The 24,082-nt window shown below is 38.0% G+C and overlaps 1 protein-coding gene across 1 annotated transcript in view; it reads right to left on the reverse strand.

Moving 5' to 3' along the window:
- C1QTNF12 (C1q and TNF related 12) overlaps positions 1–24,082 on the reverse strand; it is a 998,063-nt gene that overhangs the window by 356,676 nt on the left and 617,305 nt on the right. Inside the window, exon 6 of the mRNA XM_044063195.1 lies at positions 21,759–21,849. Within this exon, the coding sequence (XP_043919130.1) occupies positions 21,759–21,849 (91 nt within the window). The remainder of the gene's footprint in view (positions 1–21,758; positions 21,850–24,082) is intronic.

A 24,082-nucleotide genomic window follows, 5' to 3' on the forward strand; every position in this document is an offset into this window, starting at 1 on the left:
GGAGTGTAAATGTAGGATTGATTTGATCAGCAGGACTAAGTGAACATATTTAGCTCTTTACTGCACATTGCCCTCCTCTACTTGAATCATTGCACCCCAAACAACTTTACCTCATGCCCTTGAATAAATGCACCCCTCTTCACCCCCCTTAAACACTACTTCTCTTCTTGCTCTTTTTCTAATTGCCCCGACCCACTGCTCTGCCCCTCTCATGCAGCCCCTGTGGACTGAATTTATAAACTTTCTAGACACACAAATTCAGAACAGGCAGCCTAATTAAAACTAATCCTGTACCATGTGCTCCTGGTCATATGTTCTAATTAAAACTAATCCTGTACCGTGTGCGCTTAGTCATATATTCTAATTAGAACTAATCCTGTACCATGTGCTCCTGGTCATATGTTCTAATTAGAACTAATCCTGTACCGTGTGCGCTTAGTCATATATTCTAATTAGAACTAATCCTGTACCATGTGCTCCTGGTCATATGTTCTAATTAGAACTAATCCTGTACCGTGTGCGCTTAGTCATATATTCTAATTAGAACTAATCCTGTACCATGTGCTCCTGGTCATATGTTCTAATTAGAACTAATCTTGTACCATGTGCTCTTGGTCATATGTTCTAATTAGAGCTAATCCTGTACCATGTGCTCCTGGTCATATGTTCTAATTAGAACTAATTCTGTACCATGTGCTCCTGGTCATATGTTCTAATTAGAACTAATCCTGTACCATGTGCTCCTGGTCATATGTTCTAATTAGAACTAATCTTGTACCATGTGCTCTTGGTCATATGTTCTAATTAGAGCTAATCCTGTACCGTGTGCTCTTGGTCATATGTTCTAATTAGACCTAATCCTGTACTGTGTGCTCTTGGTCATATGCTCTAATTAGAACTACCGTGTGCGCTTGGTCATATGTTCTAATTAGAGCTAATCCTGTACCGTGTGCACTTGGTCATATGTTCTAATTAGAGCTAATCCTGTACCATGTGCTCTTGGTCATATGTTCTAATTAGAACTAATCTTGTACCATGTGCTCCTGGTCATATGTTCTAATTAGAACTAATCTTGTACCATGTGCTCTTGGTCATATGTTCTAATTTGAACTAATCCTGTACCATGTGCTCCTGGTCATATGCTCTTATTAGATCTAATCCCGTATCATGTGCTCCTGGTCATATGTTCTAATTAGAGCTAATCCTGTACCATGTGCTCTTGGTCATACGTTCTAATTACAACTAATCCTGTACCATGTGCTCCTGGTCATATGTTCTAATTAGAACCAATCCTGTACCATGTGCTCCTGGTCATATGTTCTAATTAGATCTAATCCCATACCATGTGCTCTTGGTCATATGTTCTTATTAGATCTAATCCCGTATCATGTGCTCCTGGTCGTATGTTCTTATTAGATCTAATCCCGTATCATGTGCTCCTGGTCATATGTTCTTATTAGATCTAATCCCGTATCATGTGCTCCTGGTCATATGTTCTAATTAGAGCTAATCCTGTACCATGTGCTCTTGGTCATACGTTCTAATTACAACTAATCCTGTACCATGTGCTCCTGGTCATATGTTCTAATTAGAACCAATCCTGTACCATGTGCTCCTGGTCATATGTTCTAATTAGATCTAATCCCGTATCATGTGCTCCTGGTCATATGTTCTAATTAGAGCTAATCCTGTACCATGTGCTCCTGGTCATATGTTCTAATTAGAACTAATCCTGTACCATGTGCTCCTGGTCATATGTTAATATCTCCCTTCCAACAGGATTTTATAACTTACTTCATTATATCTCTTGAACTCTTTGCAAACCATTTTTTCTGACATTTAAGAACACTAAACTTCTTTACAACAATGTCTTTCCTTCTGCAATATCAATCCATTTACTTCCTCTAAAATTTTACAACTGCAACAACTTTATAGACTTATAACTGTTGATTCAAATACTTTAATGTTCATACCCATCTTGTAATTATGTTTGTTGTTACATAAGAAATGTTGTTTTTCTTAGAACTTTTTGAAATGCATTTGTTAATATAAATTGACTGTGATGGAGCTTTACTGTCCACGACTTGACTGAAAATAAGCTCTGTCCCGTCGGACTTTCCCAGTCAACAAATACATAAATAATTAATTATATTTTGACAATGGCTAATATTATATCTATAATGCATCTATCTTTCATCAAGTAACAAATATGTATATAATCTAAATATTTTTTTCTTTTGACATTTTGACCATGATTAATGCATTTTCCTTTCCTTTTTTTATTTCTGTTGTTGTCTAATGGTGATCAATATCTAATGATCAATGACCTCTGAGAATACTTTGCTATATTACAGTGATTGGTACTGCTCACTTTACTTATGGATTCCATTTTGAGCACTTTGCTTTTCACATTGTTGACAAATAATTACATAATTGTATCTGCAATGTCCATGAAATGATTGAAAATGGTCTTTAGACAAGCTCACCTCTGCCAATTAACTGACACACAAATAAATAAACCAATCCTCTGTGTTTCATTGATTCTGTTCTCCCTTTCTGTCTCCACATTTTCTCTGTTTCATTTTTTACATCATTTTTCATTTTTTAATTTATAATTTGGTGAATTTGGATCATCATCATTGTCTACACCATCTCTAACACTCATAGTTTTCATTTTCTTTCAATTTTATTCTATATTTTGCCTATTACTTTTACTGTAGCCTCTTTCAAAGCCAATATTAAGGGACCAACGTTACTTGTATATGCACATTTTTTCACCTACTGGAACATCTTCCTATGTACAAATTTCCCTTATTCAGGTAAAAATTGCCTCCCTCTCCTTCCACTGTAAAATAACTTAAGGACACAGTAGGATGACCAACTTAACAAAGTGCAAATAAATAAATAGGCACGTGCTATTTTATGGGATTTCCTATCAAGCTTCATTTAAAACTGGCCATGTTCTTCAAAACTGTGGCAGTTTCTGACTACAAAGATAGACAAGAAAGGAGTGTGACAGGAAATTAAACACTAACAAGTATGCAAGGCAGAATCATGGGAAACGTAGTGTTCAAAGTCCTGCAATCAAGTCTCTTCAGGAGCTAGAGTTTGGTGATACATAGCATGCCTTTAACATATACTTTCACCATGACTAACTTCACTTGTTTTTGAGACACCTTGATTATTTTGATATGCCTTTTGTAATATACCTAGAACTACTACTTTTACCTGTTTTGAAAATATATATTTTTTTCAAAATATGACAAGATATGATCCTGTTGTAAAGAATCTCCCTGAGAGTCAGAAAGGGAAAATGTGAGTGATAAGCCTTACCGTGATCAGCTAACCTGTCTTAGTAATTCTTTTGATTCAGTGAGTACCTGAATGCACTGATGCCCCACAAGCTGAAGTACCACTAAGGAAGTCATCCCACCACCCATGGCACATGGTAGGGGGGCAATCCGAAGGAGCAGCTAATGCTAATTAGCCATGTGTTCTCCCCCAAAATGCTGAGAGCTGTGGATTTATATTGCTATGTGAGTAAGAGAATCACTTAGCATTATAAATGACCACAGTCAGCTGAAAATTTTAACTCAGCCAAAAGACGGTCGCCAGACATTGAAGGAATGGAAGAAGCCATGTGCAGGTAAGTTCAGCAAAGTTCAGTGAAGATGTAAGGGTACAGAAAGACAGTGTGTGTATGTTTGTGGCATGCACAACCACTCCCAAGCTGGAGATTCATACCACAGTCTTTCATGAGACAAGTATAGGTGTGCTATAAATGAAGTCAGATGACTGTGTGTGTGTGTGTGTGTGTGTGTGTGTGTGTGTGTGTGTGTGTGTGTCTGTGTGTGTGTCTGTGTGTTCTGTGAGTCTGATCAAGTGAACTAGGTGTGTAATGTTGAAAGGATGAATCTATGAGGGAAAGGAAGTCTCTGAATATGGTATGTGGGATGCTATGCCAACACAACATATGGGTTGCAGAGCACACTCCTGTCATAAAATTATGATAGCATACGTGATAGAAAACTGTGCTCCAGAGTCATGGAAATTAGCTGATAATGAGATCTTCTTCATTGAGCTAAAGCTTGATTTAATAGACAATCTTTAAATGTTTCAATGATCCTGTTTGTTTTCTTTTTTCTAAACTTATTTTGTCCCCTTGTCTGCTGCCGGAAAACTGATTTTCTCTCTCTCTCTCTAACTCTCAATGCCATCTCAGAAATGACAACATTTTTATTTATGGTCTATGCCTGCCCCCTGTAGGGACAAGGGTATGTGTGCCATCACAATGGCTACCAATGCCCCTCTGCTTATGCATGCATGGACAGGGGCTAATGTTACTAGCACTGGCAGCCATGCCCACAGCCGCCCCCCATACCAGATCCATGCATCATGACAAACATCCACTCTCCAACCAAGGCTCTGTCAGTGAAGCAGTGATGTAGGATGGCCATGTTATCAAATGCCTAAGCCACCCAATAAACAGGAATTGTCCTTCTTAATGTAGTGATGAGTATCCCCACTTGATTTATGGGAGACTGGCATTTGACTCCCCAAATGGGAGTGGTCATTTTGGCCTGGTAGTACAGAGGACCTAAGCAATTATCTCTTTCTTCTAACCACAACATAGACGCTGTTTCCTTCTATCTCTATGATTGTGCTTAAATACTGGAACAAAATATTCAGAATGTACATTTTATAGTGATATTTAAAGGTATCTTAGATAAGACTATAGGGAGAAATCTCTGATATTCTAGAAATGTTTGTCCTTGCCTATATTCATGTATGCTTATTCATATTCATGAAGGGTTTGTGAAGTCTTGCAGAGTCCAGTGATTATTTCCAGTGTGTTATAATCCAACTGAGAAATTAAAGTTGTAAACTATAAAGTAGACACTTCTGTAAAAAGAATTATGATCCTAATAGCTGTTGCCACTTATGATAAGCTCCTTTAAATGGGATCAAATCATAGTCTGACAGACTCTTTCTGACAAAGTCAAAATTGTAGTTGAAAGAAAAGAAAACAGATGAAAAGTATGTATATATATATATATATATATATATATATATATATATATATATATATGGGTCCACTTCACATGAATGAAAGCTCAAAATACTGAAACTCATTTGACTGAATTTCAGAATACTGAAAGCTTACAATAATGAATTTCAAAATACAAAATGGCAGTGTGTACAGTACCTTAAGGTAAGTAAAGGGTATATGCCCTTTTCCCCACTGTAGTGCAATCCTGGAGTTAGTATATATAGTTTGAGGGTGGGGGAGGGGTGCAGCCCTCCACATTGGGGGGGTGGGCCATAGCCCCCACCTAGTTTGGTTTTATATCATCCGCTGTCTGTTAATAAGGTAAATAAATAGTTTTTGATTTTGGAAGAGTTAGTCGTTGGTGTTGAAAGTGTGCATTTTTTTTCTTTTATAGTTTTCATTTAGTGAGACAAATTGTTGGTAGTATTTGCAAGGTTTATTTGGTATTGTGAACCTAGGTTTTGTGAATCTTAATGATATTTGTGATGACATGTCTGGTATGCTCTACTATCAAAATGTCAACCAGAAAAATATTTCCTGGTCACAACAACGAAGGAAAGGGCGAAACTGAAAATATCCGACATGACATAATGTCGAATCGGCTGAACAAATTCAGCAGATTCTACGTTGTTGTTGATCAGAGCACGTGACATCCATATAGAAGCACACTTACATGAAACTTCTGTACTGTACATCACAGTTTTTAGGGGCTGCGCCCCCCCACACCCCTTAACTATATATTGTAACTCCGTAACAAAAGTAAATCAGCGTTAAGTTCAACAAAATATTCTCAAACAAGAGGCAAAACGCTGATAATCCACACGCTGACTATAATTTTTCACCCAAAGGAATGCAGCTCAACCACAAAGTGCAAAATAGAAAAATTTTAAAAAATTTAATACAAAAAGGTTAGCGCTTTCACTCGTATCCAACGAGCTTCATCAGACCAAATAGGTACACTGAAATACTGACATTTAAATATACAAAGTTGGCGCCAAAAGCAACCAAGCCTTAAAGCAACCGCAGTAAAAGTACAAATTACAAAGTATGTATATGGTTTACTGCTCTACAAAAGCGAGCAGTATCAATGTCTCAAAAAGTTTATAACACATCAATCTGCAAATAAGCATATATTAAATTAATTAAAAATTTATTATAAATTTTGTTTAAAATATTTGGAAATAAATAAACATAATATAATATGTTTGAGTAAAATTGAAATCTGCAAATTATCTGTTTAACATCAAAACAGGTTTGACTGAAATAAAATCATTTATGCCAGGATAAGTCGTGGCATCAGTTAATAATTGCCACCAATATTCTTTATAGGCTAAAAGGTTTTTTATATTCCCCCCCCTAGGGTCTACATGTATAATGTCAATAATAGCAAACTTAAAATAATGTTCATCACCCCTGCTATTAATGTGCCTATAAAGTGCATTTTTGGTGTCCCTTCTTTTAATACTGTAACCGTGTGCGTAAATTCTCTTTCTGAACTGTCTTTCTGTCCTGCCTATGTAAAATGCAGGGCAGGACATACATTTAGCAAGATATATTAGCATGCTCGTTTTACAATTACCTTTCTTAAATTTAACTATTGTTTTATTAACATTGTCAAGTATAACTTGTTTCTCCACTAATATATCCTTACACTGATGGCAAGCTCCACATTTAGAAGTGGATGAATTCAAGATGTTCCTAGGTTGAAATCCTTTCTCCAGAATATTTTTCAAGTTCCTACCCATCTTATAGACAAAAAGAGGTGTAGAACTAATTGTATTTAAAACGTCTTCTTCAGTAAAATGTGTTTGCCAATGTCTTGTCATAATTTTCTTCACTGCTTGTGTGTGAGGCCCAAATTCTACTATACAAGCTCTATTAAATTTTGAATCTGTGTTATTATCTTTACGTTTGTTACTATCCATCAAGATTGGTCCATTAGTGTAATTTTCACTATTAAAACCCAATAGGGGTAAATACTTCCTTCCCCATTCCTCTATAACATAATTAGTTGTATCTGACATCATTCTTTCATCGTACCCTCTTTCTCTAAAAAGACTAGTAATAAACCGGACCTCATCAATCATTTCCTTATAATCAGATGTCATTCTGACAGCTCGAATAAGTTGTCCTTTAAAGATGTTATATTTGAGCTGTCTGGGGTGGTTACTGTTAAATTCCAAGTAGGAATTCGTGAAAGTAGATTTTCTATGTATCCTAGATTTGAATCTATTACCGTCAAAACTAATAAGTGTGTCAAGATATGCTACTCCAGTACCATTAATTTCTGATGTAAATCTAAGATAGTTGGTACTGTTGTTTAAATAATGTACAAAATTATTAAATGAGTCAACATCACCTTTCCATAAGATGTAGATATCATCAAGATAATGTGAATAATACTTGATAGATGTCATATATTCACTGTTGAATATTGTGGACTCCTCCCAGTGAAGTAAAACCAAATTGGCGTATATGGGGGCACAAGCTGCCCCCATAGCCACCCCTTTGGTTTGTGGAAACATTTCCCCTTCAAAGAAAATGTAATTTTGGTCCAATATAATGCTCATTAAATCCACCTACTAATTCTGTCCCAACTGAATCCTGTATGTTTTCTCATACTGTTGGTGAATGCTACAAGACCTTCATCTGGGGGAATGCATGAGAACAAGTCCACTACATCAATGGAGGTGAATAATAACCCATTGCCATCCAAATTGATTGGGAAATTCTTTAAAAATTCCCAAGAATCTTTCACAAGATGTTTAATTTTAGAATAAACTGGTTTCAATAATGTATCAATGACAACCCCTAATGGGAAGGTTTTAGATTTGCTTCCAGAAATAAGGCTTTAAGGCTTGGTTGCTTTTGGCGCCATTTTTGTATATTTAAATGTCAGTATTTCAGTGTACCTATTTGGTCTGATGAAGCTCGTTGGATACGAGTGAAAGCGCTAACCTTTTTGTATTAAATTTTTTTAAATTTTTCTATTTTGCACTTTGTGGTTGAGCTGCATTCCTTTGGGTGAAAAATTATAGTCAGCGTGTGGATTATCAGCGTTTTGCCTCTTGTTTGAGAATATATTGTAACTCCGAGATTGCACTACAGTGAGGAAAGAGATGAATATCCCAAAATGCACTGTACCACGATCTCTGTGCAATACGTCATCTTCATTTCAGCGAATGCATAGCAGCATTCTCTGATAGGAATTTCAAACAAGAAGTGTTCCGCAACATGAACAGTTGAGCATCTGTATTTCGACTGTCCGTCTTCAAGCAACTCCACTCAACATTTTGATTGTAAACATTTTGGTATTCACGAATCTGTGCATTTTTTTGTTATGTTAAGCAATTCACAGGTGAAGGGGAAACACATGTCATGTCTATGGCTTAACATTTTATATTTTGAAATTCATTATTGTAAGCTTTCAGTATTCTGAAATTCAATCAAATGAGTTTTCAGTATTTTGAACATTTGGGATAGTGGACTCAGTCAAATGAATTTCAGTATTTTGAGCTTTCAGTCATGTGAAGTGGACCCATATATACAACTTTAAATGTTTTGAATGGAGATCGCCATACAGCTCAAAACGAGGATTTACCATTTTCCAAACTGTAGTGTGATCTCAGAGTTGATATATTTAATTAGCAGGGAATGTGGGGGATGTAGGAGGGGTTTCCCCCTACAAAAACATTAATAAAAATGTTTTTATTTTAGTTTCGAAGTTTCAAAACTTTGTTCATATGGTCTCGGCCATATGATGTTTGAAGTTTTGAAACTTTGGTGATCCAATAGGGGCCTATATATATATATATATATATATATATATATATATATATATATACATATATATATATGGGTCCCCATCAGATTGTCAAAAACCCAGATCATTGAAGACCACATTGTCGAGATGAAAATAACAAAATTCCATTTCAGCAAAAACCGAAGCAACGAAGATCTTCTCAGGGTTAGTAACCTGTTGGCCAACAAGGTAAACTTTGCCCGTTTCCCAACTGTAGTGCGATCTCAGAGTTGGTATATTTAATTAGGGGGATGTAGGGAGTGCAACCCCCCCCCACATTGGGGAGTGTGGGGGGCATAGCCCCCCACCTGGGTGGGTTAGCAATGGTGTAGTTTAGGTTTGTTACTTTTTGGATGAGTAATTACTTACCCTTGGAAGATCTTTGTTGCTCCAGTCTTTCGCTGAAATGGGTTTTCATCATTTTCATCTCGACAATGTGATCTTTGATGATCTGGGGTTTTGAAGAACTGAAGAAGATTCATATATATATATATATATATATATATATATATATATATATATATATATATACACACACACACACACACACACACACACACACACACACACACACAGTGGAGAGATACATTATAAGGAACTGTTATACAACTACCAGGTAGTAGCCATGTCCCTTAATCCCCCTTCCACTATTTATTTCAAACTCCAAGGTCTCAGGGCATATGCTTTGCTTTGCACTGTAGATAAACATTCCAGCAAGGAAATAAGGGATGCATCAGTCTTGCCCCTGTAGAATAGTTGCTTCGGCTTTTCTGTACAAGTTCTGTATTGCTGTATTGTTCTCCACTTTTGATGCTGGATGTCACTTAACAGTTCTATACCAATCATGTTTACCACATCCAATATGATGCTGGTTCTACATGCACAGATTCAGATGGCAGATAAGAACTACTTGGTAAACCCACCTTGTCCATTTCCCGGGTGTCTAGATGAGTCGTGGATCCCTACTTAGTTAGTTCAATTCTTATTGATTCTATCCAACATAAGAATTCCCACACATTGCTGAACTCTGTCATTATTTTTCATGTGACCACTTGCTTCCTTGCAGCTATTTTTTTAGCCATTACAATGTATTTAACATTCAGATTGTTGTATGTTAGACGCTTTTCTTCTGTTGTAGTTATATGAGTCAGAAACAGACTGAATGTCCATCAGAGAGCTACTGCTCAACAATCTGTTTGAAAGTTAACAGTCAGACCTAAGATTTTTAATATCACACATTCCTATATAATAAACCAGAGCAACAGTAATGCATTGTTTTAGTACTATAATGAAAAGGAACTGCTAACAATACACATTCTGCAGCTTATATCTTGCATCACAAGTATTGCAAGGGAAACTGGAAAGGGGTAACTCAAATCTGTCTACCTCCATTTTTGTTAAACTTTTCAGTAATTCCTTTCCTATTCAGATGTATTTATACAAACTCTATTTACCCATATCTTATATATTTTTTCATAAGAAACAGATGTGACCTTGACATTTAAGAAGGGTATCTGAGTATTTCAGAAACAACAAGGTAAAAACAGATGTTGCATGAATTTCTGATGTTATACAAACTATTTTCTTGTGTAAATATTTCTCCTTTTTGCACAAAACACTACATTTAACAACATGCTGATTAAATATATCAGCACCAATATGACATATCAAGGTGCTACTATGCATTAGTTTAAAGATAACATTAAAACATACAAAGAGTAAAGACAGCAGATTAAAGCGTGTCCAGTGGATACTGCAAACCTAGTACAGGAAGCCTAGAAGTGAATGCAATTCATTAAAGAGGTCATAGGGCACTTCCCATTTTCAAATGCTTTCCCCCTACTTTACTCACTATGAACCAGACAAAACAGACAACACCATTCATAGCTTTTTTAGGATTGTGAGAGCTAATTTACTTTGTCAGAATCACTTAATCCCCTTCTGTCACTTGTATCAATTAAGTGAGAGTGAATTTATAGGCTTGCAGCAACAAAGTAAACATTTAGGAAAAAAGTTCCCAAATTAAGTCAGAGACTAAGTACTGTACTCAAAGCACTAATTAACTCAGTCCCTGCCTGCCATGCTAATTATCATAACAAGGCATGTAGCCCTATCAGTGAGAAGTTGAAAAACATTTAACTCGCCTTCACCATTTGCCATTTATTAAGATATAAGCCTATTATATTTATTATAAGTGCAAGTTATTGTTTCTTTACATGCTTTCACTTCTTAACATGTATATATATATTTTTCATTGGACCAGCATGGCTTTTAGGTATATTAGTATTTCCACTAGCCAGATGTTAAAAGTAAAATAAAATTGACAACACAGCAAACATGCCTTCCTTCACAAATTATATTTTCTTCCAGTATGAATCACCCCCATCATATTTGTTATTCAGTTATGGTACACACAATTCCTTTCTAGATGCAATCACAAAACAATAACAGAAAGATATGAGACTATCTTCAGGATGGTAGTAAGATAATCAGAAAACTGTAATCTTAGAGACAACTACTGTCATCTTTTTTGTGTATAGTGTTGTATCTTTCGGCTTTTCCCGGTTAGGGGTCGCCACAGTGGAACTCCGGTCCGCTAATGATTGGCAGTAGATTTTTACGTACCGAGTTGCCAGCCCTGACGCACAACCTTCAATGAAGGTATGCCCATTCATGCATGTCTCCACACAGAAGACTCTTTAACTGAGAATCGAACAGGACAACGTATATATAGTGTACACATCTAAAGTCTCACAGAGAAGGAGCAATGCATTTTCTCTGCTGGTGTGTGTCCTTCCCACTCACCATGCAGTAAAAATATCTTTCAGTCCGCAAAAGCATCCTAACCACCTTGAACTTCAGGACTTAAAAATAAGTTGCGATCATCTCTTATACAACCTACTGCTCTATCACTAATACCCTCTCTCCTAGCACTTTGTTACTCCTACTTTTTACCCCATCCCTTCTCTATCCAAATCTTATTAACCCCTCATAACACGCTTCTTCTCCAACTAGTATTACATCCTTAGCCTTATAATCCACCTTCTGCTACCTGTCTTTACATCTATTACTTCCTATTGCTCTGCCATCACTCTATACTCTCTCATTACTCTACTGCCCACTAATGTGCCCACTCTATCGCTCCATTAATCTCGTTAACCACTCACACTTCCTTTTATATTAACCTCTATTATAGCCTTAGTTTTGAGGCCCTGCAAAATTAGAACACATATATAAATAGTTTCAAGTCAGAAACTGTGTACCTTATGTAGTTGTATCTAACTGTTGCATTTGGTACATTGTTAATGACTATCAAGCTACTGTGTAGTGTTACTATGTATGTTAAAATTACTGATGTAAACAAAATTGACAGATGTATCATTTTCACCTGTATTAGGCTTTTTATCCCCGGGTCTCCACTGAAAAAGGACCCATGTCCAGTCGGACTTTCCCGGTAAACAAATGTAAAATAAAATAAATAAAATCTCCACGGCAAGAAGGTAGGTGGTTGTTATAAAAACATAGCACAGTAGTACCCACCCCGTAGACTTGTTAGTAGATTAATGGACCGGTGTCTGTACGTGTTTGTGTATCTTGCAATGGACTGTCATCCCATGCTTGACTGCTGGTTCCAGTCTTATACTTGCTGATTGGCTCCTTGCTACCCTGAAATGGACAGAATCATAGAATGTAACAGCAGCTGGGCCACCTGGCCATTTATGCCTTAAGGGAATTCACCTTTAAAGCTTACCTCCTTTTTCAAGGAGCAGTCATACTGGGGGTGAATTGTTGAATGTCCTTCCCCTTGTGTAGATCCTTCTTAAAGAAATAGAGCATATCACACTGCTTAATCTAGACAGTTTATTTGTTCCAGAGAAAGGGTAGTCATTGTGCGACAAATCTGTCTCTTCCTCGTGATTTGTTTATTTGCTGAAGAAGATATTCAGACTTCTGGTTCTTGTATTCATGGGACTGTTTGATTTGTGAAGAAATAAGAGGCCTTGGATTGCTGATCCCAAATGGCCTAAAATGCAAGGAACAGATCACCCCTAAGGAGTCTATAGAACACTAAATACAGGGACAATGACTCCAGACACTCCTGGTAGATCCTTTAGGCCCATGGTCTTATTTGTTAGGAACCATTGGGCTTTCATGCATATCCACCTGTATATCTATTTATTTTCTCTCCCTCTCTCTCACTTTCTCTCTCTCTCTCTATACGTGTGCGTGTGTGTGTGTGTGTGTGTGTGTGTGTGTGTGTGTGTGTGTATATATGAACTTTCAGTGAAATGAACTTTCAGTGAAATGAATTTCAGTGAAATGGTGTCAGTGAAATGAAAGTCAGTGAATTGAAAGTTCAGTGAACTGAAGTGAACCCATATATATATATATATATATATATATATATATATACATATATATATATATATATATATATATATATATTGCTTTATGACACAATTTGGCTGCATGACAAATCGACACTTGAAAAAGTTCAATCAGTAACAATAAAAAGAAAGACAAACAGCAGAAAACTTCACTAAGATACTCTTAAAGCACTGTTATGACTTTTTGCAGGTAAGATACACCCCTTACACACCCCTGTATTTTTGTATAAACTAATGTAACTATCACTGTATCTCAGAGTAAAATAGAGTCCTTGCTGTATCATAGAACTGACCTTTGTGAAACTCACATCTGTTAGTCTACATTACACTGTTCAATGTTGATTACTAATGTGCTGTGCCTTAAACCACATATAACGCACACACACACACACACACACACACACACACACACACACACACACACACACACACACACACACACGCACACACACACACACACACACATATTGTGCACCATTGTGCAACATCCTGCACAATGGTGTACCACTATGCACGTGCCCTGGCCTGGTAGATGTCATACACATCGCATGCATTATAGGTTCATAGATTCATAGGTCATTAGGCTAATGGCCCTAGGGCCCTTACAAGTCTAGCCAAGTTCAACCCTTGTTCCCTTAAGGGTCTAAAGATATGGTCTATGTTATAATCCGATCTAAATCAGCACTGACTGCCCCTATCCAAAAGGGACACAGGTGAAACCCCTACACACCATGTTCATGTCTCACATCTATAGGTGTGGACAGCTCAGTTTGCAGATCAAGTGATTCACAAATATCCACAATGTCTGGCTTCATTAGCATTTTGCTGCTCTAAGTGTCTCATGTTAGTATGATTCTGAAAAATAGGAAAGAACTATTGGAGTAACTCTGAAAGTTCTGTACATGTGGAGCAATTCAGACAGAAGAAAAGAGGAGCAGGCTGATAATATAACTAACACTCTGTACTAATGTCTTTTGTATCTGTCAGTTGGGGGACTGATCACTGTGTGGTTTGTATAAGTGATGCAGGTGCAAGGATGAGCCACATGTGGTAGTTCCACATGCAGCACAACTAATGGTAGTAATAGCTAATATCCTAGATAACAAAGGTAGTGCAAACTTTACTCCAACCACAGTTGTAGCTATCCCACAGGTTCCACAATTCCAGCCACCTCCTTTAATTACTATGGAATAAGTTTTCTCAGCCCTTTCAAAAACTAAGAATACTTCATCCATGGGCTGTGGCAACATACCAGGTTATGATTATTAGTGCCAAATATAGCCTTCCTGAACCCCTATTTTAAGTTTTTAATCTAAGCCTCTCCTCTAGTTACATTCCTGAAGCCTGGAAAACAGCTATTGTAATTCTATTGCACAAGGGTAGCCCAACCACAGACCCTGGTAACTATAGAACCATTTGTCTCACTAGCTTCATATGTAAAGCTATGGGGCACATTACCTCAGACTTCCTTAATCTGACATTGAAAATCTCTAAACCCTGGACCCTCACGAATTTGGCTTTATCAAAGGAAAGTCCTGCCACTTTGATCTCACTAATTTCTTTGAAAAAGTATCCAAAACAGTGGATAGTCGTTATTCAGTGCATGCAACATATTTAGACCTGACCAACATCTTTGACAATATTCTTCATGCAAGCATTATTGATAGACTTGCAGATCTGAATATAAATCTTAACATTGTGTGATGGATACCTAACTGGTTGTCTGAACGAACCCATTTGGTTAGAGTAGCATGTGTCACTTCTGAAAGCAAAACAGTTACCACTGGTGTACCACAAAGCTGAACTTTGGGCACTATCTGACTTTGTATATATTTTTCAGACCTTCGGGCAAGCACTTCTAGCTTATGGTTAACTAAATTTGCAGGCAACTGTAAACTGGGTGTTGTTATTCAATCTTCAGGTGACTCACAATTGCTCCAACACGGCTTAGACCATGTAACAATTGGTGCAAGTACAATGGACTCAGATTAAATGTAAAAAGGTAGCATAGTTCATTTTGGTAAACAAAACACTTTCACTTACCCTATAGGAGAAACACCTCTCCAATCAGACACTGTTGTAAGTGACCTGGGTACTCTTGTTGATAATTCCTTATCATTTGACCATCATGTCTCCACAGCAGTTCAGAAAACATTTTATCTGAGTCATCTAATTTCAAAGGCATCTCACAAGATCAAAAAAGCCTTAATTCCCTTTTATTCATATCTTATCAAACCCATTATTGCATATAATATACCTTTGGACATATATTTGTCTAAACATATCACACAACTTGAGAGACCTCAGAGATTCATAATTAAAAACATTAGCGGCCACAACATTCTTACTTATCAGGAAAGACTGTCAGCTCTTTTCCTGTACTCAGTCTCTTACAGACTCCTCCATAAGATCTATGTCTATCTTTTTGTGCCAAGAATGATATAATCTTGTTGATCTCTTGTTCCTTCACAGAATGAATTGTACATCAAATAATTGGATAGATGAACTAAACCTTCATCATCAGATAAGTAAAACACTGTGTGATAGATTAATATCCCAAGGTATCCTTCACATCTGAAGCAAACATCCTTTACATGTCAAGCAGAGTAGCATCCTTGCCAACTGCAAGGTACACCTAGATAATTCGATGGCCAGCCTCAAATTCTCACCCAGTATCTTGCCTTGCTCTCCTTGTGCCTAGAGGGAAATTTTGAATAGGGTTTTTGGCTAGGCTTGAGATGGTCTGCTGACTTGACTGCCTAGCACTTACCTACGAACAGGCATGTGAAGGCATGACATGCTAATACACCCAGATAGCCAAACATGTTGTATGCAGGTTCAACACACACACACACACACACACACACACACACACACACACACACACACACACACACACACACACATGTATGCACACACAGACACACAGACACACAGGCACACAGGCACACACACACACACACACACACACACACACACACACACACACACAGCCACACAGCCACATGGCACTGTTGCATATGTCAGTGCATCAGGGATTTATTAGCTATAGGATATTGCTCTGGATACTATTGCAGCAGGATGGATGATTGCTGTGGCGCTACCTACTTGAAGGATACAATACTCTAAATGTTGAACAAACCTGGTGATACATGGGTGTAAACATTCAGAGAAGGCCATGGACAGTAGCTCATACATGGTCAAGATGAGCATGTGCACTCACACATACACCTACTAAATAATGTGTTTTGTCTGCAAGTGTACAGGTACAATTATTTGCACCAAGGGGAGGCAACTTCTTGAAAAATTCAAAAACCAGGACAAAGATGTGCTATTTCTGACCCTTCAAATGCTTGGCAAGTGCCTATTAGCTAAAGCTGGTGCCAATCAGTAGATCTGGTAGGTCACAATGTGGGATATGAATACTGAGTGATGTTATATAACACGTTCTTACAGGTATAAAAGAGAATTGAAAATAAGCTCACCTGTGCAAAGAAAGCTTGGAACAGTGCAGCTGACAGACCCACCACTGAGGTGTTCCATTAGCACTGATGTGCTTCCCAGAGGTCAAAGAGTTTTTTTTCTTGTTGTTGTTGACCACACTACTAAGGTATGACACACATGTATGAATAAAGACTGGATATTACTGCTAGTGACCTGCACCTCTGAGTCATAGTAATGCCTGGTCTGTAAATACCAGCTCCAGCATAGTATATCACTGTTTACCATGTGGCATAATATTCATGCCTCAGTGGGATAGCAGAGCCGTATGCCAGTGTCCTCATATGGGATCAGGAGGAACATTAATGGTAAAATACAATTGTGTAAGTTGCATTTCCCATAACAATACATTTACAGCCTTTTGTGAGAGGTGTCAGGAAGGCAAGACAAAAACACAATCTATCGTGATGGAGTCAAGGACGATTTTTATACATTTATCTGGAATCCTAGATTGGAAGGAAGTAAAACCCATGTTAAGGACTCTGAATATTTGGGAAAAGATGTCATCTAAATAAGGAACTAAGACATGGGTTTATAGCATTTCTCCCCGGGCCTCCGCTGAAAATTGGATTCGTTCCAAGTCAAACTTTCCTGGCAAACAAATGTTAAATAAAAATAGAATAAATAAACTATATGAATGCTTTGCAGTCTGCAATATACTACCATTGGAGCTAGACACTTTGTAAACATCCTTGGAGCTTTAAGCAAACCAAAGAGTAATGCAAAGAACTGATAATGTAATACAGAGATTCTGAGAAATTTCTTGAAGCCTGTGGCTATAGGAATGTGAAGATAAGCATCCTTTTGGTCTAATGCTATCAAGATACTCAAAGGAGTTTGAATTTTTGTGCTTTCATATACAGATGGAGAAAGGAAAGATCTAGAACTGCTCTCCAAAAAGGTGTTTGATCGAGAGACATTGATTCTATGACTCCTAGGGTGAGTAAGTTAAGAAGAACTTGAGGGGAAAAAAAATGTTTGGTTCAGATGATGGGGAGGAATTCCCCAGAAAGGAAGTATTTGCATCCATTGACAACTGTATCCCTCTTGAATCACTTTTAGCACCCAAGAGTCTGAAATAATCTGTTGCCAAACAGGAATGTAAGCAGACAGTTTATGGGCTAGATTTGGAGCGATACTGGCAGGAGGGGTAGGTACATGGTGGGGTAGACTGCTGACATAGTAGTTGTAAAGTACAAAACTATACCTTTTTTTGAAATTATCCCTGTTTCTTGTTGTTTCCCTCCTGTTTGCCTTGATAAGGAAGAGGTTGTTTGTTTTAGTTTATAAAAAGAAAAGAGATTTGAGATCATAGAATCAAAGGAAGTTACTAGACTACTGGCCCTGAGGCCCTTATAAGCCTAACCAAGAGTTTAGCCCATGTATTGACATATCAGCACCTCATGCCCCTGTCCAGCAGGAACACGGGTGGAATCCCAGGGGTATATTTTCTATTTCCCATCCAGTTATCCAGGTTGTGCTTAAAAAGGGGTAAAGAGTTACTCTGCTTGACATGAAGAGGGAGTCTATTCCATAGATGGGGGAGTCTCTGGGACACAAATATTTCCCTCCAACAAGTCCTATTGATGTCACAGACCAGGTTGAGGCCGCATGTCTGGGTTACTCGAGTGGAGCTTGACTTGTGGATATGCAGCAGTCCCATCAAGGCAGGGTCCGAGATCACCTTGTATGCCAGACAGAGGTCACCTCTGAGGAGTCTGTATGAAACAGAGTAGAAGGATAGGGCTTTTAGTCTGTCTGTGTATGGTAGATTTTTGAGGCCCTGGATTCTCCTGGTGAGGAACTTCTCTGGTCTCTCCAGCTGCTGCTTGTGCTTTGTGAGGTACATGCCAAATGGGGCATTGTATGCAATAATGGGCCATATAAGGGAAGAATACAGGGATGTTATGACCTCCTTACCCCTGGATGAGACACCCTTACTTATGAGGTGGGCCATGTAGAAAGCTTTCCGTATAATGGAAGCAACATGGTGGTCAAAAGTCAGGTTGCTATCAATCTGGGTGCCCAAATCCCTCACTGCTGGCTGCATGCTTAGGACATTGTTATTAATGTGATAATTTGTGGGGACATTACTCTCCCCAAAGGGGATGATGCATTTTTTTGTATTCAGCTTGAGGCCATGTTTCTGGCACCAGTCATTTGTTTGGGTGAGACCCTCTTGGAGGATGTCCACATCACTAGGTCATCTGAAAACCTGGTCAGCCATAGCCCACTGGTTTTGGTCTGCACCTCAGAAAAGTATATCCCAAATTACAGAGGCCCCAAGACCGAACCCTGGGTTACGCCACTCGATACGGGTCTCCTGCTTGAGGTGGCTTTTCCTATTTTGACTAGGTGGGTTCTATCAGTGAGCCAGTTAGCTACCCATCTGGTAACATATGGATTGATGCCTAGTTGAGGGAGTTTATCTATTATGCCTGAGTGGGGAATAGTATCAAAGGCTTTGGCCAGGTCAGGGTAGGCAGTGTGCACTGTCTTCCCCTCATCCATGGCTTTGGTGACTGCCTCAAAAAAGTCGACAAAATTCAAAAGACATGACCTCCCCTTGATGTAGCCAAACTGTGTGAGACCAAGTGTTTGGAGGTTGCTAATGCCCTTGTTAATGAGGTCCATGATAATCCATTCCATGGTCTTGCAGATCAGGCTAGTTATGCTGATGGGTCTATAATTTCCCAGATCGGTGGATGCTCCACCATTGTGTAAAGGGATGACAGTGGCTGTCCTCCACTCAGCTGGGACAAAGCCAGTACTCAGGCTTTGGTTGAATAGGGCACCTAATGGTGCTGCAAGTTCCTGCCTGAGATCATATAGGCTGCAACCTGGGATGTTATCGGGTCATATGGAGGCTGTTTTTTTTGCCTTTGAGAAAGCAGTGATGCCCTGATCCCTAGATATAAGGAGAAGGAGCCAGTACTGGGAATGTCCTGATTTACTGATGGGGGGGCAGAGGGGTGAAATTTTCACTGTATCTGTCAGCCAGCAAGTTTGCTATATCTACAGCATTTGTATAAGTGGTATCCTTGACAACCATTTCTGAACAGATCTGGGTAATACCTTTGAGGTTGCGGACATATGTGAAGATGGCCTTATGACTGTCTCTAGCAGATGTGGCCAATTTGGACTCAAATTTTGCTTTGGAGGATTTCACTAGTGGTCCTATTTGCTTGTTTAGGCTAAGGAGAGATTGCTTCCAATTGGGCACCTGCTCTTTCTTAGTTCTGGACAGCAATTTTTTTTCTTTTGTTATAGAGTTTATTTATTGCAGATGTCCACCAGACAGGTTTACTCTTCCTTGAAGAGGATGATTTAGTCCTGTCTGGTATTCCTGATTCCATGCATCTATATAAAAGTTTGTATAGTAATTTGGTATAGAGAGATCTGTAAAGGAGGAAGGGGGATTGAAAAATTTAAGACACTCACTTAATTAATTTCCCTCTTTCATCAAAATGTTTGAGGATCTGGGTAGCAAATGGGCCAAACAAGACCTCTGTATCTAAAGCAGAATTCAAAATGTCTCAATTTATTTCATCAGCAAACTTTTGGTTATGTACATAGGCATATCGCTTCTGCCCCACTGTACCACCTTAGTAATGTGTGCTAACCTTAATACTACACCTTAACTTAAAAAAACATTTCTGTAACACTTCAGCAAAACAAAACAGTCTCAGACACACAAAGGCACAGACAGACAGACATTTATACATACATCACTAAAACTATCCCTTTACCTTACCCTTAGGTTTCACCTTAGAAATACATGCTAACCCTAGCTCTACCTCTAACCTTAACATGCAGCTCACCTTAAAAAAAATATTTCCATCACACTACCTCTACAACAGCTCAGACATTCACGATACACACAAACACACACATATTAAAATTTTACCTTTACCTAACCCTTACCCTAACCCTAAAGCATTCACACTTGAACACACACTAAATCTATCTCCTTACTTAACCCTAACTGTTACCCTAACCCTAAAACATGCACACTCTAAACTTCCAACCTCATCACTTACCTTTGTCATACAACAAGATATTGCCGAAAACAACATTTTCCATCGACAATGCACTTTTGCGGAACAAAAAAATAAAACTAACTAAAAAAAGAAAACTAACACCCCCTGCACCACCCACACCCCCCTACTTTAATATTCTCACTCTGAGATCACACTACAATGGGGAAAAGGGAATATTCCCTTATCCCCACTTTACTATGATCTCAACAAAACTTTCCTTAGTTGTACATCAACAGTATACGTTGATGGACAACTAAGGCGACATGCAAACTGCATGTTTTTTTTTTTGTTTACTTTAGTGAAAATGCATTTTTGACAAAATGAACCATACTGTCGATAAAACAAATAGGACCCATGTGTGTGTGTGTGTGTGTGTGTATATATATATATATATATATATATATACACACGCGCACACACATACACACCACACACACACACACACACACACACACACACACACACACACACACACACACACACACACACACACACACACACACACACACACACACACACACACACACACACACACACAGAATTTACAGCTATAGTTCAGTCACAGACTGCGTAGGAAAGTGGCTGCGGCGTCTATGACACTGAGCCTTTACAGAAACAGGCAATTTACCACATGCTTATTTCTCAAGTAAGCAAATAAGGAAAACAAGTGTAAATCACTATTTAGAACCTTGCAACGAACAAAAGTCAAAGGGAGTCATTGAGAACACCTACTGATAGAGACAGCATTAATTCAGAGTATAAACATTCAAATTCAGCACAGCAAAGAAACTTAAAGAAAAAGGAGATCAAAGCATTCCATATTGTGCAGACAGATCACAGAGGAAAAACGACTTTTTTTTTTCCTGAGAAGCAAAATTACATGAGTACAACTGCCCACCTTCACAGTTTGGAGCAGAAGAAATATATTTTCATTACAAAAAAGCTTCCTTGAAGAGTACAATTCCATAAGGACTTACGTGTATCTGTGACAAAGGGATTCAATGCAGATTAGCACTCTTACATTATCTCTGGCTCGAAGCTGTCCTTTGCTTTTGATTTCACTGTGATCTGTTGCAAGAAAGAAATTAGAATTAACAAAGGCATTTAACTATACATTCAAAATCTATCTTACATATTACTATATCAACCTTTTAAAATAATTCAAATGATAAAGTTCAACTTATTTAAATGGCATCACGCATGAACTTGCACTGGATGCATACTGCACTTTGCTTCATTTGCAGTTTTTCTTTTTTTTTTTTTATGTTTTCATTTAGAAACATTTTGGCGGATCTGTCGACTTTGATTCTCCTTAATTTAATTTTTAATGAACTGGAAGGTATATTCAGTCAAAACCTTCATCATAAGAATATACTTAACTCCCTTGCCTTTCATAAACACTGTAATAATAAATTAATAGTTGTCATAAATAAAGTATATTAAAGCACATTTTTGCACATCAGGAAAACATATCCAAAAGTGTGACATTATAGCAACAGGAGAGTGGGAGAAAAAGTTGAGCAACATCAAAATGCATAAAGTGGACTTTGTCCTCTCACCACAGGTGGATTAGTGTACACAAAACATCAAACAGACATACACCTTTCCTTTGGAGCTTTTCTCCCCGGGCCTCTACTGAAAATGGAAATAATTCCAGCTAGAAAAATAAATAAAATAACCTTTCCATAATAAATTGTATAGCAGTATATCAACATGACTCTGACGTGCACAAAACACAAAATTACTGGCAAACAAACTGTACAGAGTACAAAACAGAACTGTCAGCCACTATATATATATATATATATATATATATATATATATATAGATAGATAGATATGGGATCCAGACACATGCTCGACTAGCATATGTCCGAATTACAAAACATCAAACACACATACACGAATGTGCTTAACATCGATAAGTGCTTCCGTGTATGTGAGCCTGTTTTATAGATTGGATTGCAGTGCAGGTAAGGGAAAATTCCCTTTTCCCTACTGTAGTGCGATCTCAGAGTGAGAATAATAAAGTATGGGGGTGTGGGGGGTGCAGGGGGGCAAAGCTCCCCTGCAGAAACGTAGATTTTTTTTTTGAACTACACATACACGGAAGCGCTTTTCGATGTTAAGTGCTTCGTGTATGTCTGTTCGATGTTTTGTGATTCGGACATATGCTAGTCGAACATGTGTCCTAGATCCATATATATATATATATATATATATATAAATATATAATTTCACGTTAAATGTCCTTATTGCTTCAACACAATTGGTACAAAAGAGAACAAGTAAAAACTGATGCAACAAACTAATTAACAGATATGAACCAGTGATGTAACTTATTACACTGTTCTGCAGTCAACTGTGCAATTTATTAGAACAGCATAATTTGCACACCTTTCTTTTTAGCTTCTTTGTTATTCCTCTCACACTGACACTACTGCTAACACTCTGTGCCAGTTGACTCAAGCCCCTCTGATTTTAGCTTTGACCTCCACATTCAGATTCCCTTTCTCCTCAGTCACCCCTTACAGATACTTAACCTTTTGCATAATTTACATTTCTATTTCAATTGTTAACTTCTTCTGATTTCCCCCTATTTGCTGTCATAACTATATTGCCTGCACTCAATTGTAACCCATGGCTTTAATTTTGCATTCCTTTCCCCTATCACTAATTGGAGGTTCTTGCTCAGGGTCTGCTTCTAATGCCATATTGTCTACATACAGTATCTTTGTTGTTTTGTCCCCTTCAACCTGTTTGGTAATGTAGTCCATCATCAGTATGAACAGTAGTGGGCCCATAACTTTTATACACATCCACACCAACTGGAAACCCTCTGTGTGAGTCCAAGCACTGTTCAAACGTGTGTAATTGAGTCCTTATAAATAGCCTGCACTAATTCTGCCAACCTGAGACTCCAGATCATTGCAAGACAGCCCAAACCAGCTTTCTTGGGACCTTGCCATATCCTTGTCATATGCTTTATCCAAGTCTAGGAAAGCCTATTTGGATTCTTTTCTTATCTCTGTCTTGTTCTTAACTATCGCTCTCACTGCAAACATCAGATCAGTTGTGTTGCAGCCTGCTGTGCAGCTGAGGTGTTCATCTCCCATCTTACATTCCCATACTTCTCAGTGTTTTTATTTATCAATCACCCTCTCCAGCATGTTCATGCAGTGTGACAAAAGTCTGATACCACTATACTATGCCCCTTTGTTCTGTCACTAGAACGCTTCTCTGCTAGTCATCTTGGATATTTCATTCTCTCCATACTGCTGTAAGGACCTCTGAAACCATTT

The sequence above is a fragment of the Protopterus annectens genome, chromosome 2.part1, assembly GCF_019279795.1.
Source record: "Protopterus annectens isolate FY-2018-M chromosome 2.part1, PAN1.0, whole genome shotgun sequence".
Lineage (NCBI taxonomy): Eukaryota > Metazoa > Chordata > Ceratodontiformes > Protopteridae > Protopterus > Protopterus annectens.